At 44.7% G+C, this 27436-nt stretch overlaps 1 protein-coding gene and 2 non-coding genes across 4 annotated transcripts; all 3 read right to left on the bottom strand.

Annotated features, from left to right (window-relative positions):
- Positions 1-295: 295 nt before the first annotated feature.
- Positions 296-21824, bottom strand: PPP1R8 (protein phosphatase 1 regulatory subunit 8). 2 transcript variants are annotated; one of them, XM_010380364.2, is made up of 7 exons: positions 21676-21824; positions 19757-19817; positions 13504-13657; positions 10827-11047; positions 8709-8853; positions 4976-5040; positions 300-1871 (listed from the first exon to the last, which is right to left on the bottom strand). In XM_010380364.2, the coding sequence occupies exons 1-7, from the start codon at positions 21729-21731 to the stop codon at positions 1518-1520; spliced, it is 1056 nt and encodes a 351-aa protein (XP_010378666.1). In that variant the 5' UTR covers positions 21732-21824; the 3' UTR covers positions 300-1517. The 2 variants fall into 2 exon arrangements, with proteins under 2 accessions (XP_030768815.1, XP_010378666.1); XM_030912955.1 differs by lacking the exon at positions 10827-11047 and having other exon boundaries at positions 296-1871; positions 21676-21753.
- Positions 18003-18168, bottom strand: LOC115892567. The gene has a single exon (XR_004052436.1).
- A 5279-nt stretch (positions 21825-27103) lies between the features above and the next one.
- Positions 27104-27210, bottom strand: LOC115892508. Its single transcript, XR_004052387.1, has one exon. It is a non-coding gene; the product is annotated as a U6 spliceosomal RNA (small nuclear RNA).
- Positions 27211-27436: the final 226 nt, after the last annotated feature.

Here is a 27436-nt window from a genome sequence, read left to right as displayed (position 1 = left end):
ACACTGTACTTACTGCAAATCAGATTCTGTATGCAGGCATATTCCTTCAATTCAAATTCTTGCTGAAATCCCTCCTAAACTTACTTACCTTTAGCTTCCGTTTGCTCCTGTGTCACCAAGCTATGGCTCAAATGCACAGAGCTCTGACTGCAGGGTGGGCGACAGGGCTTATGCAAATGCCCTAAAGCCCGGTCTCCTGTCATGAGGTCTCCTGATGAAGGGCACCAAGCACTTCCGAACCGATGCTGCTTTGTGATGTTTCAGTCTGGGGACTAGATTCTCTCATTAGAATTTCCACACTCATTTAGGGGCATCTTTATTTGTAATAAAATGGGGATGGAGCATTGCCTCCCAAGCTCAGTGACTGTGCCTTTAGCAAACATTCCCCGACAGCAGTGGCAATCAGTGACTGAAAGAAAAATTCACAGACTGCACCCAAATGACAAAAGTTACGTTTAATTTACAATGTAATAAAGGTTACAGGTAAAAAGCTACACATAAAGCATGAAAAGGCCTATTACACAAATGTACAAATCTCTGTACAAAGCTTGTATCAATGTTTCCTAACTTTGTCTCCTATGTTTGTTAGCCAGGTCTAGTCTCAGAGCTCTCAATAACAAGAGCTCTCAATTGGGGGGGAAAGAGCCTCCAAACTGACATCTAAAAATTCCTCGTAGAGACACCAGTGACTTGCAAAAAAATCTTTTCCTTTTTATTTTGAATTACCCCAACTGGTTATATCCTTTGAAAATTGCCTTCATAATACACTTAAAAGTAATGCCTTAGAGTAGAGGACAGTACTCTGGAATTAAATAAGAAACTTCAGCAAGTGGAGTGCTCAGGTTTGACAAGAAAAACAGGTCGAGTTCAAACAATACTATAAGTTGAAACTATAAACCTGTGTCTATGGCACCAGTCAGACAAAGGAAAATTGCAATGTTTTCACTCCAAAAGAGGAAGGACAAAAGAGAAAAGCCTAACTATTGGACCTCAAAACCACTGACCCAAGGAAACATTTTTTAGTTTAAACCTCAACTTAACTGCAGACTTCTAAGTCTTCTTTTTGATCAATTTGAGACCCATGGCAACCCTTCTGCTACCTGGGACTTGCAAAGGTAGTGAATATAAATTAGGCTGCTGGACCCCCAAGGCTGGTGATGCTACTGTAACCTCGACAGCTCTGGATTCAACCTGAGGGCCTGGGATATGTGACTTTACATAAAAATGATCCTGGAAAGTGGGAGAAAGGAGGTAGTGGAAGGCCTAGGAAAGAGCCAGGGCAGTCTATTGAAAAGGATATAAGAAGCCTTTCTTACACTGCAAGTGTTGTGAAGACAGGTCTTTATGGGCTATTTCAACCCCACCCCCAATTTTCATATTACATGGTTAGGATGCCAGGAGACATTCTGAAAGACGATACTGCACACATGGAAAGTTTTTCTCCCTAGTTCATTAGCTCCCCATCACCCTTCCACCCCATTCCCACCCAATCCCACCCTTCTCCATGACCAAAAATATCAAATCAGTAAGGAAGGTGTGGGCTTCTTGCCTGGCCAAGCCTCTTTTGCATACTTCTTCTTCTTGGGTTCATTTACAGCTTCAGGGTTATAGACTGCAGGGTTTGGTGCAGGGTTCATGTTCACTGCTGACGGCACAACAGGAGTCAAGTCCACATCAGGGGCAAGGTTTGGGTATGGCATGGGCAAGCCACCGATAAGTGCTGTCCCGTGGATGCCATGCGGCTGGGAGCCTGCTTCACTGTGTGTGGGGGGCAGGCCCCCGTAGAGTCCTCCGCTGAAGGCAAAGTTCTGCATGCGCCTGCTCCCTGATTCCTCCAGGCCCAGGGAGCCTGGGCCCTCCACACGCTTCTTCTATAGTTCACGATGAGGAGAGGGGAGAGATTGGAGAGAGAAGACAAGCGGTGAGGCCCATGAGTGGTCAGCTTTTTCCATTCCAGTCTTAGAAAAACGGCTTTGGGAAAGGTTCCTAACTTCTAGCCTGTTCTCCTTTACGGACAACCTATTTCATGGTGTTAAAATCTTACGGTTTGAAGAGACCTTCCCAGTCATCTATGATGGTTCCCAACACTGCTCCATAACAAAGTTTTCACCATCCTGTATCAGCCAAGAAGGATGGTGCTGTGAGTTTTGCATAAAGTAAAACCTATCAATTTTAATGACTATTCTTTACCCTAAAGTCACATAGCTCACTTTCTTATTTTCATATTAAAATGACCTTTTAGGAGGAACACATGACATCAGGAGTTCGAGACCAGGCTGGCCAACATGGAAAACCCCATCCCTCCTAAAAATACAAAAATTAGCCAGGCGTGGTGGCAGGTTCCTGTAATCACAGCTACTCGGGAGGCTGAGGCACGAGAATCACTTGAGGCAGAGGTTGCAGTGAGCTGAGATGGTGCCACTGCACTCCAGCCTGGGTGACAGAGTGAGACTGTCTCAAAAATAAAAAACATTTTAAAAAAATCCCTTTTAGGAAATGGAAATGATAAAAGATGGCAATAGATATTTTTCCTTTTTTTGAGGGGGAAAAATTTGGTATCCTCATGTTTGATGTCCAATTTTTTTTTTTCGAGACGGAGTTTCACTCTTGTTGCCCAGGCTGGAGTGTAATGGTGCCATCTCAGCTCACAGCAACCTCCACCTCCCGGGTTCAAGCCGTTCTCCTGCCTCAGCCTCTGGAGTAGCTGGGATTACAGGCATGCGCCACCACACCTGGCTAATTTTGTATTTTTAGTAGAGACGGGGTTTCTCCATGTTGGTCAGGCTGGTCTCACACTCCCTACCTCAGGTGATCCGCCCGCCTCAGCCTCCCAAAATGCTGGGATGACAGGCATGAGCCACCGCGCCTGGCCTGGTGTCCAATTTTTAAACATTAATCTGAGAGCAAAACCAATCTACAGTGAAGAAGATATTTACTGGCTGCCTGGGCCTAGGAGTGGGCTGCTGCAAACGGCCACGAGGCAACTTTTTGGAGTGAGGAAAATCTCTATGTTGATTATGGTGGCAGTTACACATATATTTTCCAAAACTATACACTTAAATGTGTAGACATTATTATATGTAAATTATACCGCAATAAAATTGACATAAAACTATATGCCTGATGATTTTATACTTTAATGACAAGAAAATATTCCAAAGGAATAAAAACAATAACAAAAAGAGCTCAAGGGGCATTATGGAGTCCCACAGAAAAACATCATCTACTTTTCCACACTAGACTAAAGCTCATGAAACATCCTCCTCACGCCTATACTCCTTCTGGATTAAACAAAGTCTAAGCAGGAACTCTGACAGATCTTATTTAGTCTAATATATTCTACAGATTTTTTTTTTTTTATAAAAAGTAAAACAATTTCTTTCTTTCTTTTTTTTTTTTGAGACGGAGTCTCGCTCTGTCGCCCAGGCTAGAGTGCAGTGGCCGGATCTCAGCTCACTGAGATTTCTATCTCATCTCTAACCAGCATCTTCTAATCACCTTCTTAATATTAACAGGGATCTCACTACTCTAAGGGGAAGTGTGTTGCCGTTTGGACAGTTCTGGCTATCTAGTAGTTCTTCCACATGTTGAACGATCAGAGCATCTCCATAACTTCTACCTCTTGGTTCTTCAACATACTTGATCTTTAAACTTAATCCACATCTGGGCTGACAGTCCTATCTGTGCCATTGCCATAAAATAAAGGCATGACAAATTGTGTTTTACTGCAATAATGCATCTCCTCTACCTAACAGCTTATTTTGAGGCCAGAGAGAAAGGACAAAAGAAGGTGGGCTTCTCTCTGCACCCCTCTGGAAAATTAATTTACAGATTCACATTGCACATGATTTACATGAAACATCAAGCTGGCTACATGAAACCTGCAGCCTTTCTGTGGTACTCCAGGATTCCCTAAACATAGATTTCATTTCCACAGAATGAGAAATGGGAGAGGAGCATGGTATGTATTTTAAAATTAAGCACTCACTCAATAGCACATAAAGAGCAGGTTATTTTTTTTTTTTTGAGACGGAGTCTCCCTCGGTTGCCAGGGTGGAGTGCAGTGGCGCGATCTCAGTTCACTGCAACTTCTGCCTCCCAGGTTCCAGCGATTCTCCCGCCTCAACCTCTCAAGTAGCTGAGACTACAGGAATGTGCCACCACACCCAGCTAATTTTTGTATTTTTAGTAGAGACAGGGTTTCACCATGTTGGCCAGGATGGTCTCGATCTCTTTTTTTGTTTGTTTTTTTTTTTTTTTGAGACGGAGTCTGGCTCTGTCTCCCAGGCTGGAGTGCAGTGGCCGGATCTCAGCTCACTGCAAGCTCCGCCTCCCGGGTTTACGCCATTCTCCTGCCTCAGCCTCCGGAGTAGCTGGGACTACAGGCGCCCGCCACCTCGCCCGGCTAGTTTTTTTGTATTTTTAGTAGAGACAGGGTTTCACCGTGTTAGCCAGGATGGTCTCGATCTCCTGTCCTCGTGATCCACCCGTCTCGGCCTCCCAAAGTGCTGGGATTACAGGCTTGAGCCACTGCGCCCGGCCTCGATCTCTTTTTTTTTTTGAGACGGAGTCTTGATCTGTTGCCCAGGATGGAGTGCAATGGTGTGATCTCGGCTCACTGCAACCTCTACCTCTCAGGTTCAAGCAATTCTCCTGCATTAGCTTTCCAAGTAGCTGGGATTACAGAGGCCCACCACCACGCCCGGCCAATTTTTGTATTTTTAGTAGAGACAGGGTTTCACCATGTTGGCCAGGCTGGTCTTCACCTCCTGAACTCAGGTGATCCGCCTGCCTTGGCCTCCCAAAGTGCTGGGATTACAAGTGTGAGCCACTGTGCCCAGCCTCTATCTCTTGACTTCTTGATCTGCCCGCCTCGGCCTCCCAAAGTGCTCGGATTACAGGCATGAGCCAACGTGCCTGGCCTAAAGAGCAAGTTTTTAAACACAGACTGTATGGCATTTCATGTGCTTCCTACCTTGACTGGGACCACTGCAGTTTGCACCATGTTCCTGAATCGACCAACTGAGGGATCCACATCCTCTGCAAAAAGAGAAGAGGGCAGGGTTGGGTTGCTACTTTACTGGGAGGAATAAGGGCACAGGGGTCACTGCAAACAAACCATCACAACAACTCATGTTAAAATTGTAAAACACAGAGAGTGCTTCCTGGGTGCTGGGCATTGTGCTAAATCCTCACAAAGACCCTGTGACGTAGGTACTACCACAATCAACATTCAGTAGATGAGAAAGCAAACTGAGGCTTAGAGGAGCAAAGTGACTCGCCCAGTTGCTCTGGTGGAGAGGACAGGAGCCAGGACTTGAGTCCAAGTACTTCGAATCAGGCCTGTGATCTACACCACTGTGCTGTGTTGCCTTTCCCCAAGTTCTTTCCCCTTCTTTATACTTCCCTCTTTTGAGGGGAAAGAAAAAAAGAGTAGACATTATCAGTTCCATATCAGTGACAAAACAATGACATGTCAAGAGGTTACATACCAAATGCCTTGCTAATGCCTGCTTATTAGCAAAAAAAAAAAGGGATTTTGGATTCAAAGCCAGGGCTTCAAACTGAACCTGGCCTTTTTTTTTTTTTTGAGACGGAGTCTTGCTCTGCCACCCAGGCTGGAGTGCAGTGGCCGGATCTCAGCTCCCTGCAAGCTCCGCCTCCCGGGTTTATGCCATTCTCCTGCCTCAGCCTCCAGAGTAGCTGGGACTACAGGCGCCCACCTCGTCGCCCGGCTAGTTTTTTGTATTTTTAAGTAGAGACAGGGTTTCACCGTATTAGCCAGGATGGTCTCGATCTCCTGACCTCGTGATCCGCCCGTCTCGGCCTCCCAAAGTGCTGGGATTACAGGCTTGAGCCACCGCGCCCGGCCCCTAACCTGGCCTTTGACTTGAATGGCCTGAACTGTATATAAGCAAGACTTGCACTAAAGGCTCTGATACCCCCGTCTACACAGGAAATAAAGAGCAAGATACTGTCCCATCCTTGATGAACTCACAGTTACAGAGCCAGATAGGCTACAACACACAAAGGTGCTTCAAGAGAAGTACACAACAGTGTTTCTGGAGCAGAGGGGATGACTAGGCTGGATCGCCAAGGATGGTGGAGTTTTCTCACTGAAGGGTGAATGTGTGGAAACAGGCAGAGGCACTAACTTATGTACCACTACTAGAGAAAACTACTCCAAGCCCCAGTTAACTTAATATAGTGATAGAGAAGGAATGGCTTCCCTAATAGATATTGTAATCTTATTTTCAATGAGGTCGCTTGTTATTGAAAGAAACACTCCCAGCCGGGCACGGTGGCTCATGCCTGTAATCCCAGCACTTTGAGAGGCTGAGGCAGGCGGATCATGAGGTCAGGATCATGAGGTCAGGAGATTGAAACCATCCTGGCTAACATGGTGAAACTCCGTCTCTACTAAAAAATACTAAAAATTAGCCGGGCATGGTGGCGGGCACCTGTAGTCTCAGCTACTTGGGAGGTTGATGCAGGAGAATGGCGTGAACCCAGGAGGTGGAGCTTGCAGTGAGCCGAGATTGCGCCACTGCACTCCAGCCTGGGCGACAGAGCGAGACTCCATCTCAAAAAAATAAACAAAAAAAGAAAGAAAGAAAGAAACACTCCCATAAATCCCCTTGGAAGACAAAAGAATCGTTATTTGAGTAATTATAATTAGCCCCTGGTTTATTTGCTTTAAGTCTGGATTTTCACGTATTAGGATCCATGACTTTAAAGAGGATACTCTGGTAGTATGTTCACTATCAATATCTGCTCAATGAAAAAATGGCTTCTACATAGAAGAGAAAGGAAAAAAATATCCAAGCTCATAAAGAGACAATGTCCGCAGTGGCTCACACTTGTAATCCCAGCACTTTGGGAGGCTGAGGCGGGCGGATCACAAAGTCAGCAGATCAAGACCATTCTGGCTAACACGGTGAAACCCCCGTCTCTACTGAAAATACAAAAAATTAGCTGGGCATGGTGGCGGGTGCCTGTAGTCCCAGCTACACGGGAGGCTGAGGCAGGAGAATGGCATGAACCCAGGAGGCGGAGCTTGCAGTAAGCTGAGATCGCGCCACTGCACTCCAGCCTGGGCGACAAAGCAAGACTCCGTCTCAAAAAAAAAAAAAAAAAAAGAAAGAGACAACGTCTCTAAAAAGGTATCCCAATCTTCTCTCATGGCCCCTCTGGTTTCAGAGCCTGTGCTCTTAACCACTATGCTATATTGACTGAACACACTTCCCTAAGAAAGCTTGAGGGCACTAATTTTCAATGAGAAAAACAGAGCAGATCAGATCCTCACTCCTGAAAGAGACTTAAGAAATTTGTCTAGTCCAGTGGTTCCCAAATTGCTGGCTGTTGTACAAACAGGAGCTCATTAAAAAGTATAAATTTTGGGTTGGGCATGGTGGCTCACACCTGTAATCCTAGCACTTTGGGAGGTCAAGGGCGGATCACTTGAGGTCAGGAGTTCAAAACCAGCCTGGCCAACATGGTGAAACCCTGTCTCTACTAAAAATACAAAAAAATTAGCCAGGCGTGGTGGCATGCGCCTATAATCCCAGCTACTTGGGAGGCTGAGGCAGAAGAATCGCTTGAACCCAGGAGGCGGAGGGTGCAGTGAGCCGAGGTTGCGCCACTGCACTCCAGCCTAGGTGACAGAATGAGACTCCATCTCGAAAAATACATACATAAAAATAAAAAATAAAAAATAAAAATTTCAACCAGGCACGGGGGCTCATGCCTATAATCCCAGTACTTTGGGAGACTGAAGCAGGAGGATCACTTAAGCTCAGGAGTTCAAGACCAGCCAGGGCAACATGATGAAACCTCATTTCTACAAAACATATCACAATTAGCTGAGCGTGGTGGCATGCACCTGTTGTCCCAGATACTCAGGAGGTTGAGGTGGGAGGATCACCTGTGCCTGGGTGGTCAAGGCTGTAGTGAGCCGTGACTGTGCCACTGCACTCTAGCCTGGGCGACAAAATGAGATCTTGTCTCTTACACACACACCAAAGTAAAACTAAAAAATACATACATTTCTAGGTCCAACCCTGGAAACTCTTTTTTGAAGACAGCCTCACTCTGTCACCCAGGTGGGAGTGCAGTGGCACGATCTTGGCTCATTGCAACCTCTGCCTCCCAGGTTCAAGCGATTCTCCCACCTCAGCTTCCTGAGTAGCTTAGACTACAGGTGTGTGCTATCACGCCTGGCTGATTTTTGTATTTTTTTAGAGACAGGGTTCTGCCACGTTGGCCACCCTGGTCTCGAAATCCTGGCCTCAAGCAATTCGCCAACTTCAGCCTCCCAAAGTGCTGGGATTACAGGCGTGAACCACTATGCCTGACCAACCACAGCTTTTTCTTTTTCTTTTTTTTTTTTTTTTTGTCACCTAGGCTGGAGTGTAATGGTGCAATCCCGGCTCACTGCAACTTCTGCCTCCTGGGTTCAAGCAATTCTCTTGCCTTAACCTCCCAAGTAGCTGGGACTACAGGCGAGCACCACCAAGCCCAGCTAATTTTTGTATTTTTTTTTTAAGTAGAGATGGGGTTTCACCTTGTTGGCCAGGCTAGTCTTGAACTCCTGACCTTAAGTGATCCACCCTCCTCGGCATCCCAAAGTGCTGGGATTACAGGCATGAGCTACTGCGCCCGAGCCAACCACAGCTTTTTCATCAGAATAAACTAGGAAGATACCTCACCTGGATTGATGATCTCATCATCCTCACTGAATGTCACCCGTGAGTTCTTCCTCTTCCTCTTTGGTCTTTGAATGTCCAGATTTCCCTCCTCAATGGTAAGGGTAGAAATCCGCTTGTTGTGGGCAGTGTTGAACTCTGTCAGGTTCTAAGCCAGGGTTCATACAGGAAAGACAGCAGTCAGTATAAAGGGAATCTGATGGAGAAAATCATACTAAATAAAGGTCAGGAAGGCGTGAGGGGCTAATCTTGACCTCCAAAGGGAGTTGAGACTCTTCTGCATTTAGAGAAGATTCATACTGTCCTGAGACTACTAATACTAACAAGTCTCAAGTCTCATTAGAAAGAATGTGGAACATCCTCACTGACTAGTGGGGCAGTGATACTCAAAAGGAGGTAAAGGGCCTTGAGCTGAGAACAGGTCATCTGTGCAAATACCCTTGAGTTGTGTTTTGTTGTTGTTGTTGAAGAAAGGCTATCATGTCTTCATGCCCACACAAGCTGAGAATTAAAAGGAAATGTGGCTGGGAGGAACACCAAGAATTGTTTTTAAGTAACAAAATTGAGATGAAAAAGGACAATTAGCTGCTTCTTTTCTAGTAGCTTTCTCCTTTAAAATTAAGGACACTGCTAGTGCACTTAATTTTGGCGTTAATATTTTGTCATTCCCCATCCTGTGTCTGGCCCCAGTTCTATAAATAACTATCTCAATAATTAACATGACCTTAGCTCTGTTGCTTGCCTCTTCCCAATCCACTGAAATTATTCCTTTCTGGTACAAACCACCAGTTTGAGATATTCTAAATGTCTTAAGAATGAAGATCCAGGGAGTACCTAACATACTGAACTAAAAGCCATGGAAGCACAGCAGCAGCCTGGATAGAGGCGGCCTGAAGGGGAAATGGGCAACAGTGACTGCCAACAAGGTCCCTGGCTATGAAGCCACTTCTTCAAAACAAAACGACTTCTTAATTGTACAATTTTTCTTTTTTTTTTTTTTTTGGAGATGGAGTATCACTCTTGTTGCCCAGGCTGGAATGCAATGGCGCAATCTTGGCTCACCACAACCTCCACCTCCCGGGTTCAAGCGATTCTCCTCCTCAGCCTTCTGAGTAGCTGGGATTACGGGCATGCGCCACCACACCCAGTTACTTTTTTGTATTTTTAGTAGAGATGGGGTTTCTCCATTGTCGGTCAGGCTGGTCTCGAACTCCTGACCTCAGGTGATCCGCCCACCTCAGCCTCCCAAAGTGCTGGGATTACAGGCGCTCATAAGCCACTGTGCCCGGCCTAAATTGTAGAATTTCTATTGTGCTTTTCTTCCTAAGAGCTAGGAAACTGCCTTGGTGTACAGGAATAGTAAATGCGGGTCGGTGGTTAAGGACATGATTGCATTTGGTCTATCTGAACAGACCAATCACACCAGTGCAGTGACAAGACATGTAAAGGACTATAGCCACACCAAACTACTGGGGTCAGCCTCAAAAAAGGAAAACTTCCAGCACCTTAAAATTAAATCTTATAAAATTCATGGCCCTCAGGACAGTGAGGCCCATAAGAACAAAAGCAGTCTGGTTCTATTCAGAAGATTCCTGAGCTGTTCAGATAGCACCAAAAAAAGCTATATAAATGAATGAAAGTGTCAGTCTCTCAGTCTCTCCAAGCCAGTGCTGTCTGACAGAACTTTTTGTGAGAATGAAAACATTCTCTCTTTACACTATGCAACACGGCAGCCACCAGTCTTATGTGACTACATAATACTTTAATATTGTTAGTGGCTACCACCTTGGACAGCATTAGCTCTAAGCAGTCAAGGGACAGAGAAATGTAGCTTCTAGTCTTAGCTTGTAACAGCCAGTGAACGTGCACAAAACAGTTCAAGGGGTCTAGTGGCTGTGACCCAGCCTCCTTGTTAGGCCTGGTGATACACAACCAAATCCATACAACGTGGCCCTCTGAGAGGTGTCACAGCTGGCCACATCAGATTGCCAAAGGCCCATTACTGGACTCAAGAGAATCCCCTGCTGCTAAGTCAATGGCATTTCCAGCTACATAGAACAGCTATATACTCCAAAAACCAGGGTCCCCAAAGACAAAACAATGACATAAACAGGGAATTACATCAAGCTCAGTTTCCTCCTCTGGAAGCCCCAGTAAGCCCTTGAGTTCATCATCCTCTCCACCCATCTTCTCATCTCCTTTCACAGCCGATGGCAATGTCTGAGGCTTCTCGCGCAGAGTGTATGCCCTTGTGGATGCGCCAAATGAGACCGTGGAATCGATGGGAATTTGCTGAGGCTTGTGAGGTTCCAACCGAATGTGACCCAAGAAAGTGCCGTGTGCTGGGAACAACCAAATCAGAAACGTAAGGGGGAAAACAAAAACAACCCGAGTTTTAGAAGGGAGAGTATGATCGCCAACTCTCTTATGAGGTCAGCTTCCCCCCAGCACATCAGTTTTGCTTTTTTGTCTGTCTTTAATTTATTTTAAAAATGCCATAGTCAGGATCGTGGTCAGAAAATTCCAGCTTTTTAAAAAACGAAAATGGCACCGGGTCCACCACATCCATCATGTGTTACAGTGAGAAGGAAACTCCTTCACTGAGCCTTGAATCTCCTCAGTGGGTTTCTTATATCCTCAGACCTGTTGTTCCCCCAAATAACAAATACCACTGCCCGTTCCCTGCTGCCACACAGGCTTGGCTCCATTCTAGGTCAAACAAGAATGGCTCCAACCCAGCAGAAGCCATGCCTCCCAAAACAGGAGCTGGGCTTCACTGTAGTTTTCCCTCTCCAGCCCCAAGTCAAAGGAAGAGAGAAATTCCTGGCCTGGTGGCAGTTATGCTTAGGTTATCCCCAGGACAAGAAAGAGCTTGGCTGAAACAGGTGCAATATCAATGCCAAAGCAAGCCAAAATCCTACTATAGATTCTGAATATTTTCCCCTGTTGGCATTCTGCATAAAATGGGAGAGAAAAGATAAGTATTTGCGAGACAAAGCTCTCCAAGACCGTTACACAAGCAGATGAGGGTGATGTGCGAGTGTATGTTTGTGTGTGGTAGGAGGAGAGTGGTGGAATCCAACATGATATTCCCAAGAAGCAGGACCCTTTACATTTTACACTGTATTCACACATGGGCAAAATGAACAAATTTCAGAGCCCCATGCAGTTAAATCTCAATTGCATTTCTGTGGATTATCTTATGCGAAGTTTAAACTCTTATTAATTGGTGTATGCTTATGGATACTCCAATTAATTAATACTTATGGATTATTTTTATTTTTTGAGGCAGGACTTGCTCCGTCACCCAGACTGGAGTACAGTCGTGCTACAATGGCTCATTGCAACCTCCACCTCCTGGGCTCAAACAATCCTCCCACTTAAGCCTCCCAAGCAGCTGGGACCATAAGCGCACTCCACAATACAGGGCTAATTTTTTGTATTTTTTGTAGAGACGGGGGTCTCGTTACATAGCTCGTGATGGTCTTGAACTCCTGGGCTTGAGAGATTCACTGACATCAGCCTCCCAAAGTGCTGGGATTACAGGTGTGAGTCACCATGCCTGGCCTTGCTTATGGAATTGAAACTGGCATTATTCATAGTCAAAACAAAACAGAGATGGAATAAAGAACCAGAATAATGAAATTTTCCTCAAGACAAGCTTTCTTAAAATGCCCTATATTGCTGCTCTATTACATTAATGGAGCTAATCATAGCTTCTGCTTAAACGGAATCACAATTTATTATGGTTCTATAAACACTTGAACATGCATGGTCGATAGTTCCTGGGTGCCTTTTTCCTTTTCCTTTTTTTTTTTTTTGAGACAGAATCTTGCTGTGTTGCCCAGGCCAGAGTGCAGTGGCGCGATCTCGGCTCATTGAAACCTTCACCCGCTGCGTTCAAGCGATTCTCCTGCCTCAGCCTCCTGAGAAGCCGGAATTACAGGCACCCGCTGCCACCCCCAGCTAATTTTTGTATTTTTGGTAGAGGCGAGGTTTCACCATATTGGCCAGGCTCGTCTCAAACTCCTGGCCTTAGGTGATCCGCCCACCTCGGCCTCCCATAGTGCTGGGATTATAGGAGTGAGCCACTGCACCCAGCTCTTTTTTGTTTGTTTGTTTGTTTGTTTTGAGACAGAGTCTCGCTGTGTCACCCAGGCTGGAGTGCAGTGGCGTGATCTCAGCTTACTGCAAGCTCCGCCTCCCGGATTCACGCCATTCTCCTGACTCAGCCTCCTGAGCAGCTGGGACTACAGGTGCCCGCCACCAAGCCCGGCTAATTTTTTTGTATTTTTAGTAGAGACGGGGTTTCACCGTGTTAGCCAGGATGGTTTCGATCTCCTGACCTCGTGATCCGCCCACCTCGGCCTCCCAAAGTGCTGGGATTACAGGCGTAAGCCACCGCGCCTGGCCTGTTTGTTTGCTTTTAAGAGATGAGGTCTTGTTCTGTCACCCGGACTGGAGTGCAGTGGTGTGATCACAGCTCACTGCAGTCTTGAACTCCTGGGCTCTAGTGATCCTCCTGCCTCAGCTTCCTGAGTAGCTACAGGTGTGCGCCCCCACACCTAGCTCATATTTGCTTATTGATTCCCCCAGGACAGCTCCCCAAACCCCTGTTCTCTCCACAGTCAGTTATCAATTATCTCAGGAAAACAGAAAAATCACAGAAATAGAGAAGGGTGGATTTAAAAACCAAACATTAACTTTTTCCATAAAACATAATTTCCAAACTAAAGAACCCAAAGAGCATTTTCATATCGCCCAAAGATAACATGTGAATTGGGAGGGAGTTACTTACTACTGTTGAGATCTATCAGGAAAACTCTCTTCAGATGCTTGTGGTAGACAAGTGCAGCATGGACCCGAGAGCAAGACTGGTGGTCAATGGTAAAGTCACACAAATCAGGGTTTCTCCCAAATAAGTAATACTTCTTCTCATCAATTATCAGTTTCTAAATAAATATTAAATTAAATATTACTTAAATCTTGTTTCAACAGCATTTACCAAAAACTCTTCCAATCAAATAGAGAATCTTGAGTAGATAAAATTCCTTTCCATTAGATTGATTTGAGTAATAACTCCATCTCCTTGCATCCAAAAAAGAAAAATCCATTCCAAGGAGAAAAAAATATCTCCCGTTATTCTTCAACATAAAGCACTCAGAATAATTTACTAAAATAACATTTTTTTTGAGAATGGATGGCAATTCATCTCCTCAATATAGTGTTTAATTGTCTAGTGTTGGTATGAAAATAACTTCTCTTTCTCTTTTTTGTTTCTGAGATGGAGTCTCGCTCTGTTGCCCAGGCTGGAGTGCAGTCGCACGATCTCGGCTCACTGCAACCTCTGCTTCCTGGGTTCAAACAATTCTCCTGCCTTAGCCTCCCAAGTAGCTGGAACTATAGGCGTGCACCACCAAGTTCAGCTAATTTTTTTTTTTTTTTTTTTTTTTTGAGAGAGAGAGTCTCACCCTGTCACCCAGGCTGGAGTACAATTGTGTAATCTCGGCTCACTGCAACCTCCACCTTCTGGGTTCAAGCGATTCTCCTGCCTCAGCCTCCCAAGCAGCTGGGATTACAGGTGCATGACACCATGCTCGGCTAATTTTTTGTACCTTTAGTAGAGATGGGGTTTTACCATGTTGGCCAGGCTGGTCTCAAACTCCTGACCTTATGATCTGCCCATCTCGGCCTCCCAAAGGGCTGGGATTACAGGCGTGAGCCACCGAGCCCGGCCTAATTTTTGTATTTTTAGTAGAGACGGGGTTTCATCATACTGGCCAGGTTGGTCTTGAACTCTTGACCTCATGATCTGCCCACCTCAGCCTCCTAAAGTGCTGGGATTACAGGTGTGAGCCACTGTGGTGGGCCAACTTTTTTTTTTTTTTTGAGACAAAATCTCGCTCTGTCACCCAGTCTGGAGTGCAATGGCGTGATCTTGGCTCACTGCAATCTCTGCCTCCCAGGTTTAAGCGATTCTCCTGTCTCAGCCTCTCGAGTAGCTGGGATTACAGGTGCCCACCACCACGGCCAGCTAATTTTTTGTATTTTTAGTAGAGACGGGGTTTCACTGTGTTAGCCAGGATGGTCTCCTTCTCCTGACCTCGTGATCCACCCTCGTTGGCTTCCCAAAGTGCTGGGATTACAAGCGTGAGCCACCCACTGTGCCCAGCCCAACTTCTCTTAATTCTATTAGACATAAGTGGCCTGCCCCCAAGAGATCAACAACTCTTTTCTTTTCTTTTTTCTGAGACAGAATCTCATTCTGTCACCCAGTCTGGAGTGCAATGGCGTGATCTTGGCTCACTGCAAGCTCCGCCTCCCAGGTTCACACCATTCTCCTGCCTCAGCCTCCCGAGTAGCTGGGACTACAGGCACGTGCCACCACACCCAGCTAATTTTTTGTATTTTTAGTAAAGACAGGGTTTCATTGTGTTAGCCAGAATGGTACTGATCTCCTGATCTCATGATCGGCCCGCCTCAGCCTCCCAAAGTGCTGGGATTACAGGGGTGAGCCACCGTGCCCAGCCTAAGATCAACAACAGAATTGTGCCCGGCCTGAGATTGACAATTGAATTAAGAGTGGCAGGCTTCTGAAAAAAGGTTCTGTTGGATCTTAATTTTAGATCAGTTAGGAAACAAGAAGCACAATGCATGTCTATAAAGTAACAAGATTGCTTTTAGCCTAGTGAAACTGAAAAAAATGTATAAGATTGCTTCTCAGAAAATATTCAAATGTGTATTTGGAAAAGGAATGAAGCGTAAACACCTATTTCTAATCTAATCATCCTGCTATAGCCCCAAAGTATTTTTGTTTGTTTTTGAGACAGTCTTGTTCTGTCATCCAAGCTAGAGTGCACTGGTGCAATCTCAGCTCATTGGAGCCTCCACCTCCCAGGTTGAAGTGGTTCTCCTACCTCAGCCTCCTGAGTAGCTGAGATTAATGGCACCCACCACCACACCCGACTAATTTTTGCATTTTTAGTAGAGATGGGGTTTCACCATGTTGGCCAGGCTGGTCTTGAACTCCTGACCTCAGATGAACTGCCAGCCTCAACCTCCCAAAGTGCTGGGATTACAGGTATTAGCCACTGTGCTACACCTGAGTTGAATTTAGCTTTTATAAAAAACTTGCTGACTGGGTGCGGTGGCTCATGTCTGTAATCCCAGCACTTTGGGAGGCCGAGGCGGGCGGATCATGAGGTCAGGAGATCAAAACCATCCTGGCTAACACAGTGAAACCCTATCTCTACTAAAAATACAAAAAAAAAAAAAAAAAAAAAAAAAAAATTAGGCGTGGTGGCAGGCGCCTGTAGTCCCAGCTACTTGGGAGGCTGAGGCAGAAGAATGGTGTGAGCCCGGGAGGCGGAGCTTGCAGAGAGTCAAGATCTGCACTCCAGCCTGGGCGACAGAGCGAGACCCTGTCTCACAAACAAAAACAAGCAAACAAAAAAAAAAAAAATAAAAAACTTGCTATACCTGTCCTTATATTTCTTTTAATCCTGGATCCGTAAAGCCTTTGCCACAGATCGGTTATAAACTGAACTGTTATAGATGAAGGACTCTAGATGAATTATTGCTAATGCTTCTTCCACTGCTAGTGGTCTAGTAATCTAGTGTGAGCACTTGAGGAGTAACTGTCATTTGGGTATGCTGTGTTTTTCCTTTAAACATGAGGTCTCACTAAACTCTAGTTCACATTTCACACTATACTCCTAAAATTCCTGAGAAAATATAGCACAAAGCTAAGTAGAGTATAGTCAAGTTAGTACCAGGCTGGGAATCAAGAAGCTTGTATTTCATTCCTGGCTAAGTCCTTTAACTCACAATGGGCTACTATTCTCCCCTTATAAAACCAAAAGATACACCTCATGCAAGCACACTTTCAACACTGATTACAGTAACAACTGCTAGGCGCTTCTATGCCACACACTATGCCATGAGTTTTACGTTATATCATTTCATCCTCACAACCACCCTATGAGGTGGGTAACACTATTCTCTTCCTATTTTTATAAATGACAAAATTGAAGCATAAAGAAATTAACATACTCAAGTTCACACAGTTAGATACTTGTGGGCTGGGTTAGAAATTCAGATTTGTCTGGCTTCAGAGTCTAAGCTGTTTTAACCACTACATTATATATTTTCTTCATTCTGCTTACATCAAAAAATGCACCATATGGCAAGGAATATTTTAAGAAGAGAATAAGTACTGTGGGTCACACTCTTTTCCTTAAACAATCACTTAGCCAGTTTCTTTCAAGCTCAGCCTTAAGGTTCAATTAATTCAGGCTAGCTTGGATATGTGGGTCACCTCTGGGAAACGCTATCTGGCAGTGCCTATCTGCTGCTGGAAGAGCTTGTTCTGGGCCCATACTACTATGGAGAACCAAGATTCAACAACAGCCTGACAGGAGATCAGTCAGTCACCTTCATATCTGCTTTGACCAAGGTTTTTAAGACTTGAGTTAAAAACAAGACATTATTTCAGGATTAAGAGAGAGCCCAGAAATTTCAACAACTTGTTCTCTCTAATAGCTATTCGAGCTGAATCTCATTGCACTTCTCATTCATATTTATATGCACATGGATTATGCTGTCACAAACTTAAATTTGCTAACCACAGTGCTCACAGATTGGGCTGAAGGAATATGAAAGACCACCAGCTCTTGGGCTCTAAAATAACAATGACTAAATTTCTATGAATCTAGGGTGCCAATAGACATACTAGAGATTTAGGGATTTGAGAGGAAAAAAGAGAGGGCCTCCAAATTAAATGTACACATTCAGGATTAAAGGCATCCCAATTACAGAAATGTTAAAATGATTTTTTTTTTCCCCTGAGATGGAGTCTTGCTTTGTCGCCCAGGCTGCAGTGCAGCGGTGCAATCTCCATTCACTGCAACCTCTGTCTCCTGGGTTCAAGTGATTCTCCTGCCTCAGCCTCCCAAGTAGCTAGGATTATAGGTGTGTGCCACTGCACCTGGCTAATTTTTTTTATTTTTAGTAGAGACGGGGTTTTGCCATGCTGGCCAGGCTGGTCTTGAACTCCTGACCTCACGTGATCTGCCCGCCTCGGCCTCCCAAAGTGCTGGGAGGCCAGGCGTGAGCCACCACTGCACCTGGCCAAGATGAATGTAATTTTAACAGAAAACAGTATGTCTCAGAACCAACGAAATGTGTCAGATGTTGAACAATGTGCTGCTTCTGTCCAAGTGAGTGAAATAATGCACTGGCTTTCAACAGTCACTAAAGTCATAGCTTCTTGACTAGCTATGGCCAGTACCGCTATCCAGTTGTGCCTCTGAGTTATAACTCAGAGTGTATCTTTACACACTGGGCTTAAAAGACTCATGGCTTTTGTTTTAATGTTGCACTTCTTAAACCCAGCTATCACAACACATCACAAGCCTTTGATACAAGGCTAGGATATAGATAGCTAGGTTAGTATCAAGTGCTGATTAAGTTTAAATCTAAAAATAAGCACATCTCAGGTCTACACCTCTGAAGAATACAGTGATGTCTGAGGATTGTAACTTGACAAGTTTGTGGCAACTCAGCACACTTAACAACACCGAAAGAGAACGTTATCAGCTAATAGAAACCAATGATCAGAGGAGTATCTAGCAAGTTAGAATGTTTTGAAAATATAATACCAATTATTCCACAAAGGAATGTGATGTTATCATTAAGACTAGGCAACCCTGTCTGTTTCTTCCTGTTGCAAACTAAAGATTTGCTAAATTCTAGTAATAAAACAAATCTCTGTATGTCTTCAAGCTTTGTGCTATTTAGCAACAAATATTTTGTAACTGTGGAACAATCTATAGTAAGAAAAAGTTTTACAGATATTTTAGCTAAATTATTTCTTTGAATAATCTTGAAGTTTTAAATCTTTAAGATTGAAGAACCCATGACAAAGGGGCTCTCGGTGACTAGCTGAGTCCATGATGTATTCATAACAGGAGAAATCATTAAAACTCATGCATGCCTTAATACTTTGCAAAATACCTGGTCATGTCTACAACATCCCAAAAGTGACAACAATATATTTACAGAGTAACCTTCAAAAGATCTCAGATAGCTTTTCAATCTAGCAACCATGGAACTGCAACATTTTTATTAAATACCAAAAAACCACAAGGAAAAAACTGCATTCAATAATGGGGCCTTGAACCTAAATTCTAGCTGAGCAAGCAAATATAAAATTGGTCTAATACAGGGAGACTCACAGCTACATGGTCATGGTGGGCTTAATATCCATCTCTTGGTAAATAAATAATACCAGAAGGATTATAAAAAATTTACACAAACTAATAGCTAATAAAAACTCACGTTCTCTTGAACTCCTATGTGGTGTTCTCTCTAGAGGCTTGTATAAAAGCTGGAATTCTGCTAAACTTTTATAGTACTTAATTCAAATATAACTATGTAATTTTTTGGTGTGATTCTGTCTCTTCCACTGGACGACTTGAGGAGAGAAATCATGTTGGTTTTGCTTACTGCTGCAATCTGTAAGCCAAGCACTGTAACTGGCACATAGTAAACACTCAATACATGTTTTCAAAGAATCAATTAATGAATTTCACCACAATTCCATTATCTTTTTGAGTAAGTGCCTTCTTAGTTTACCATACTTCTTATAAGGAGTTGGGCCTGAATCTCTTAAAATTAACTTAAAAGTTAAACTCAACATGTATCGTTCACTTTCTTCAGTTACTGTATACCTTGGACAGTTTACACAACTCCATGTACTCAGGGAGAGGGAATTAACCAAGCTAACAGGGCTTCCAGTTTGACTGGGGCCCACAGGACGCATGACCTATTAAAACCATTCATTTGAGAGAAGTCACAAAAAAGTGAGTGTCTGTGGTAGATACAAGCTTTAAGTGTGTGATGTCACCATGTGCTTTCAACAGAAAAAAAAATCAAGATGAAAGAAAGTAGCATTGCTGGAAAACAAAGCACAGGAGAGTGGGTGGAAAAGTGAGTCACTGGCAAAAATCTTCAGTGTGGTGGGCAAAAAAGGAAGACATGTATTTCCATACCTCAATTAGTTTGTCTCCTTTGACTACATCCAGATGTAAACCGGGAGGGGGCTTACCTGCCCTGAAAAATAAAAACAGAAAAAAGCATTTTCAGGATGAGTTTATAAATGCAATTTACAATCATTGTCCCATTCAACGTTGCAGCTCTCCTACCAGCCAGCCTATAATTAGTTCATGCTCAAGCAGAAATGTCATCCACTTCAGTGTTATTACAGCTCCATTCTACGTTTGACACTTACTTCCCTAGTGATTCAACTGCTCTGAAACAGATTTTAGTGGATCTGTATTTAGAGCAGCACCAAGAAACCTACATTTTAACACTGGATCTTCACCTCAGAGAAAGAGCTGCATATAGTGTGCAAGTACGATAGCTGGAGTGGTCTGGTCACCTGGAGTTTGAATCTGAAATTTACCCCTACTCCAATATCATATAAAGATCGAATAAATTAGTTGCTGTTTGGGGCTGATCAAGATTAGTCTCATCACAGAATAAGCAAAGAGTACTGTCCTGAGCTCTGAGACCAAATCAGAGGTGCATAATTAGGGAACCAGGGCAATACAAAATCATGCCCCATGAAACCAGGTACCAAATGAATATGTTACCCTTGAACAGGTCTTTCTACAACAGCATGATGAAGGGAAGTAAGTTTCCTCTATACTCCTACAGCCATATCATTCAAGGGAGACTCACATATGTCAAAGCACCTAACAGTGCCTGGTACCTACCAGACCCTAAGGAAAGGGTAGGTGATCTCAAAACAGTGCTTTCTAACTATGTTTGCTGTATTGGTCCAAGTTTGAAATCAATACAGCGAGGGATCAAAACGGATATAGAATTTGTAGACTGAAGCAACCATTACAAAAGTGCAAAGTGATCCAGAAAATAGCCACACATTTGCTTGCTTTTTGGGTTTGCTAATTTGAAGTTAGAAAAAAGAACCACCTCACTAGAACCTCTAGATTTGCACATGAAAAAAACGTATCCTTGTCTAGCTAACTGAAGATGCAACACAGTCATCTCAATCCTGCCCCAACCCCTCCTCTATGGAAAGGACAGTGCACCGGACAAAAGGCCATTTTGTCCAGGAAAAAGGAGGAATGTTACATCCAAAATATACTTTCTGTATGTGCCTGACTCAGGCCTTGGAGCTGGGAATACAAAGATGCAGTCTTTGCCCTTGAGGATGGCAATATAACGGGAGACAGAGACAAGTAACAAACAATACACTGCGATGAGCTACAGCAGAAAAAAACTCTTAATTCAGAAGCGTTTCCTTGTAAGGTAATTCATATTTATTCAACTTGTACCCTACTCAAAGGCCAAATTATTTCATTATTCCCAAGAACTTTCGAAGGGATAAAAAGGGTTCATGCCAGCCATTACTAATGCCTACTCGTGCCACAGACTGGGAGCTCTCTGAGGGCAGGGAGGGCGCTAACCTACCCTCGTGTTCTCTGTGGCAGACAGAAAAGTGCCGCACGAGAGATGCAGCAACCAAAGAGGGATGCGGGGCTCAGAGGTAGGGTTGGGGCCGGGGTTGGCTCGAGAGCGCTCGGGACGTACAGGAAGGGGCCAGGTACGATGCTCCATGAGAGCACCAGGCACTCAGTCAGGAGTTGGGCGTAAGTTCGGGCAAAGGCCTCAAAGCGCTCCAGCGACTGGCTAATCGCTCAAAGGGGCTGCCTAAGTGAGCGCCTTTGAGCCCCCAACCCCGTGTTTCTTCAGTTCCTGGGCCTGGGCTCCAGGCTCTCGGTTCTTCGACACGTCGCCCGGCCCGGTGCAGCGAACAGTTTTTCCTCAACCATTCCAGGATTTCTGAGCTGTTCGGCTCGCAGCAGAAAAGTAAAAAAAGAGCCGCCCTTCCAGCCCAGGCTAGCTCCGGCCAGGCCACTCTAGCCCTGGCCGCCCCGCCACTCACCAGGTTGGGCAGTCGAACAGCGGGAGGCTGGAGCCGGAGTTCGCGGCTGCCGCCATCTTGCGTCTCCCCCTCCCATTTGGCGGGCCCGAAGCACGCCGGGAAACTGGAAGACCGAACAGGGAAAAGCGGCATCCCAGCAGCCTGTGCGTACGCACGCTCACGCACGCACGCGCGTACGGGGGGCGGTGCTTCTAGTGGGGACAGAGGAGGTTTTGGGATTTTTTTTTTTCCCCACCGTTTGTGCGAGTTGGCCGTCTCTGGAAGTGTCCGGTGTATGGTTTTCCTTGGCCAGGAAGTATCAAAGGAAAAGCGGCTTTGTAGGGAGGGGAGTCAGTCTCTCCCTGCGTCCTCCTGCAAACGCTTCTGGGCTCTAAAATCATGGGACTAAGCCGGGCGCGATGGCTCACGCCTGTAATCCCAGCACTTTCGGAGGCTGAGGCGGGCGGATCACTGGAGGTCAGGGGTTCGAGACCAGCCTTGCCAACATGGTGAAACCCCGTCTCTACTAAAAATACAAAAATTAGTCGGGCGTAGTGGCACATGCCTGTAATCCCAGCCACTTGGGAGACTGAGGCAGGAGAATCGCTTGCACCCGGGAGGCGGAGGTTGCAGTAAGCCGAGATCGCGCCATTGTACTCCAGCCAGGGCAACAGAGCGAGGCTCCGTCTCAAAAAAAAAAAAAAAAAAAAAAAAAAAAGAGAAGGAAAAAATCTGGGGACTGCATCCTCCTCCAGCGTTTAGGTTAAGACAGCCTTTTGCCCTCAAAGCAGAGAAGCTAAAGGGCAAAACTTGGAGATTGGAGTGATTATTGTTTCTACTTATCCAGCCCTTCTCCAAAAAGTGGCACTCTACTCACTTTTTTTCTAATACACGTCTAGGCCTGTAGATTATCGGGGAATCTGCATTAGGGGTCACCTGGTCTGTTTATGAAAACTCTGGACAAGCTGGAGCCAGGAGCAGGTCCAGTCAGAAAGCAGGGGTCCAAATCATCACTGTGCTTGGCTCAAATGGTTAATTTTTTTAAAAAGGATTTTTTGCTTTTGGTTATAGTGCAAGGAAGCATTAGGATTGCTGGCTTGCCCTAGATCACCAGATGACTGAAAGAGACCATTAGCAGGGCCTCTGGTTGCAATGGCATTGTCTGTTGAGCACTTACCTTGGCAAGTATGTATTTTATATGGATCATCTCATTTAATCCTGACAAGGCTCTTGAGTTAGGTATTATTATAATTCCAGAGGAGAGGCTCAGAGAGATTGAGTTGCCCAGCTTCACCCTAGAACAAGTGGTGAGTGGGATAAAAAAAACCTAAACCTATATGATGCCAAAGGCCATGCTCATGAATCACTATTCTCTCTCACACTTTGATGTTGGTATAATTATATTTATTATTAGCATGCAACTGATGCCCCTCTTTTTCACTTTTGTAGACGCCTTGGGAGGATTATCTGACTGGTTTTTCCTTTTTTAAATAAATCAATTGCTAAGTTCCTGTTCATCCAGAAAGAGGCACTGCTCAGCAAGTTAAGGAATCTATGATGAAAGTAGTTCTTTTCTTGCTTACATGCTACTGGTTCTGTAGAAAATCAGCCTATTCAAAAGATTTTTTGCCCTTGATGAAGTCTCCAGCCCTCAAAATGTAACTGCAATATAATTTAGAAGGAGCAAGATGATCCAAAAAGTAACAGCAATATAACATTAACTTGGATTTGAAGATGATCAACTCTTTTTTTTTTTTTTTTTTTTTTTTGAGACAGAGTCCCGCTCTGTCGCCCGGGCTGGAGTGCAGTGGCCGGATCGCAGCTCACTGCAAGCTCCGCCTCCCGGGTTCACGCCATTCTCTTGCCTCAGCCTCCTGAGTAGCTGGGACTACAGGCGCCCGCCACCGCGCCCAGCTAATTTTTTGTATTTTTAGTAGAGACAGGGTTTCACTGTGGTCTTGATCTCCTGACCTTGTGATCCGCCCGCCTCGGCCTCCCAAAGTGCTAGGATTACAGGCGTGAGCCACCGCGCCCGGCCGATCAACTCTTAGGTAGATTGGAGAAACCCCTTTTCCTCTGGCCTTTAAAGCACGATAAACTTATCCAGCAAGGATGGCAACTAATCAGATCACTTATCAAATGGCCTGTTAATATCCTCCTTTTCAGCCTTGTGATTCCAAAGTAAGACTAGGCTGACTGGAAAAATTCAAATTCTAAACTTGGTTTCAAGAAAACAGAAATAATCCTATGTCCCCCTCTTTTGAATACAGGGCATGATTTTTGAGAAGGAATTAGTCCCAAAAGCTTTTGAGTCTAACAGAAAAGAACAAGATACTTTCATCTACAGAAATTGTGTGGGCCTTTTGAGGTTCTATGCTCCTTTTAGGCATAACGTGGTATTGAAGCCATTTCTAGTTAGCAGTGACCTGATAGCATCTTATGGCAACTTCGTCTTTCAACTTCTCAGCTTGTGTGATCCTTCTATTGCTGACTATAGACCCAGGAAACCTAAAAGCTACATCTTACCCTTCTAATTCTTTACTCCTTGGCCATGTTCTGTTTCTAGCACAGTAGATATTCACACATGGCACCTTATGCTTACCTAGGCCCTCATAAAGCAAAATGCTCTTTGTTTGGGCACCAATGATGTCAGTATAGACCAGCAAACTAGAGGGCAGCAATCTAGGTCCTTAACCTTTTAAAATAGACTGACGCACTAGCTGCCTTTGGATTTTGGTATCTCAATAAAGAGATTAGTATCTTGGCCTTTAATAGATTTCCTTAGAATAAGATCTAAAGACATTAGAAGCATATTGAGGTCAGAAAACTTTTTAAAATTTTTTGATTATTATGTTATGTTTTGAGATGGAATCTTACTCTGTCACCTAGGCTGGAGTGCAGTGGCAGGATTTCAGCTCACTGCAACCTCCACCTCCCAGGTCCAAGTAATTCTCCTGTCTCACCTTCCCAAGTAGCTGGGATTATAGGCATGTGCCACCACACACCTGGGGTTGTACCATGTTGGTGAGGCTGGTCTCGAACTCCCAACTTCAGGTGATCCACCTGCCTCAGCTTCCCAAAGTGCTGGGATTACAGGTGTGAGGTACCATGCCCTGCCAGAAGACTTTTTAAAAACTTTTTTTTTTTTTTTGAGATGGAGTCTTGCTTTCATCTCCCAGGCTGGAGTGCAATGGTGTGATCTCAGCTCAATGCAACCTCCGCCCCCCAGGTTCAGGCGATTCTCCTGCCTCAGCCTCCTGAGTAGCTGGGATTACAGGGACATACCACCACACCTAATTTTTGTATTCTTATTTGTTATTTTATTATTTTTTTCTTTTTGAGATGGAGTTTCACTCTTGTCGCCCAGGCTGGAGTGCAATGGCACAAACTTGGCTCACTGCAACCTCCACCTCTCGGGTTTAAGCGATTCTCCTGCCTCAGCCTCCCAAGCAGCTGGGATTACAGGTGCCTGCTACCATGCCCAGCTAATTTTTGAATTTTTAGTAGAGACGGGGTTTCACCATGTTGGCCAGGTTGGTCTCGAACTCCTGACCTCAGGTGATCCATCCACCTCGGCCTCCCAAAGTGCTGGGATTATGCTAGGATTATAGGCACAAACCACCAAACCTGGCCTAGTTTTTGTATTGTTAGTAGAGACAGGGTTTCACCACATTGGCCAGGCTGGTCTCGAACTCCTGACCTCAGGTAATCCACCCGCCTCAGTCTCCCCAAGTGCTGGGATTACAGGCATGAGTCACTGTGCCCGGCCCTAACTATGCTTTGAAAAGTAGGGAAGCAGCAGGTGATTCCCAGCCTTAGGGAACAGGATGGACTGAGATCTGAGTTGAGCTCTGGTCTGCAATTAGTGACCAAAAGCAAAAGCTGCATTCCCATGACTGAGGACAGTTTCTGAACAGAAAAAAAATATTGAATAGAGGCGGCTCAGAATGTTTTACTTTGCATAGACTGAATGGTAATTTCATTTTGATATTTTGCACTGCAGTGGGTGAACACTCCCATCCTTATCCCTTAGCAAAACGAATGCGCGCATGCGTACACACACACACGCTCCCCTGGGAGTATCTATCTAGCATTTAGCAAGTTGTTATTCTGGAACATTCCCAAATTAAGTAGCCACAGTCACATTTCTACTTTACCTTGTTTATACCTTATACAGTATCATAGTTTTTTTTTTCTTTTTTTTGTTTGAGACAGAGTCTTGCTGTTGCCCAGGCTGGAGTGCAGTGGTGCGATCTTGGCTCAATGCAACCTCCACCTCCCAGGTTCAAGCAAAGCTCATGCCTCAGCCTCCCAAGTAGCTGAGATTACAGGCGTGCGCCACCATGCCTGGCTAATTTTGTAATTTTAGTAGAGGCAGAGTTTCACCATGTTGTCCAGGCTGGTCTTGAACTCCTGGCCTCAAGTGATCCACCCACCTCGACCTCCCAAAGTGCTGGGATTACAGCCATGAGCCACTGCGCCTAGTCCATAGTTTTATTAATAATTCACTGGAAGAGAGAATGCTAGATCTACTCAGTACTCCTGGGATATTCCATAAAAGAAGTAGAAAAGGGGGTGAGAAAATGAAAGGAAGATAGAGGCAAAAATACAATTTGTATGTTCACACTAAACTGCCGTGGGTCCTTATAATCAGATACTTTTGTAGCTGGAAAAGAGCTACCAAGAAAACTTGGGGCCTAAAGGTTAAGTTACTTTTTCTTTTTTCTTTCTTTTCCCCCCTGAGATGGAGTCTTGCTTTGTTGCCCAGAGCTGGAGTTCAATGGCACGATCTTGGCTCACTGCAAGCTCTGCCTCCTGGGTTCACGCCATTCTCCTGCCTCAGCCTCCCGAGTAGCTGGGACTACAGGTGCCTGCCACCATGCCCAGCTAAATTTTTTGTATTTTTAGTAGAGATGGGGTTTCACTGTGTTAGCCAGAGATGGTCTCGATCTCCTGACCTTGTGATCCGCCCACCTCGGCCTCCCAAGGTGCTGGAATTACAGGCGTGAGCCACCGCACCCGGCCGTGAATCTTTTTTTTTTTTAAATATAGAGCACTTTGGCCAGGCGCCAGTGGCTCACGCCTGTAATTGCAGCACTTTGGGAGGCCGAGGTTGGCGGATCATTTGAGGTCAGGAGTTCCAGACCAGCCTGGCCAACATGGTGAAACCCCATCTCTACTAAAAAAAAAAAAAAAAAATATATATATATATATATATATATATATATATATATATATATATATATACATATATATAATGAGTCGGGCGTCGTGGTGAGCACCTGTAATCCCAGATACTCGGGAGGCTGAGGCATGAGAATTGCTTAAACCCAGGAGGTGGAGGTTGCAGTGAGCTGAGATTGTGCCACTGCACTCCAGCCTGGGCGAGAGTGAGACGTTGTCTCAAAAATAAAAAAGAGAAAAAAAGTATATATATACACACACACACACAGAGAGAGTGAGAGAGAGAGAATTTGCATGTCATCCTGGTGCCGGGGCCATACTAATCTTCTTTGTATTGTTCCCAGTTTATATACGTGCCGCCAAAGTGGGCACTATATTTTTTTTAGTTTCTGTGTTGTATGAAAGGAGAGTAGTTTCTAATGTGAAGCCATGTTAAGAACTGCTGTCCTAGATCATGATGCTCCCAATGATAATCAAGGCACAGATAAGGAGAATTCTGTGAATAGGTTTATTAGGACCACCTAGGAGAACCTCTAGGGCATTTAAAATCTAGGCCAAGTTCATATTTGCTCTCCATGATCACCATTACAACAACCAC

The sequence above is a fragment of the Rhinopithecus roxellana genome, chromosome 12, assembly GCF_007565055.1.
Source record: "Rhinopithecus roxellana isolate Shanxi Qingling chromosome 12, ASM756505v1, whole genome shotgun sequence".
Lineage (NCBI taxonomy): Eukaryota > Metazoa > Chordata > Mammalia > Primates > Cercopithecidae > Rhinopithecus > Rhinopithecus roxellana.
Note: the sequence above shows the minus strand (reverse complement) of the source record. Positions and strands in the feature narration are given on the sequence as shown.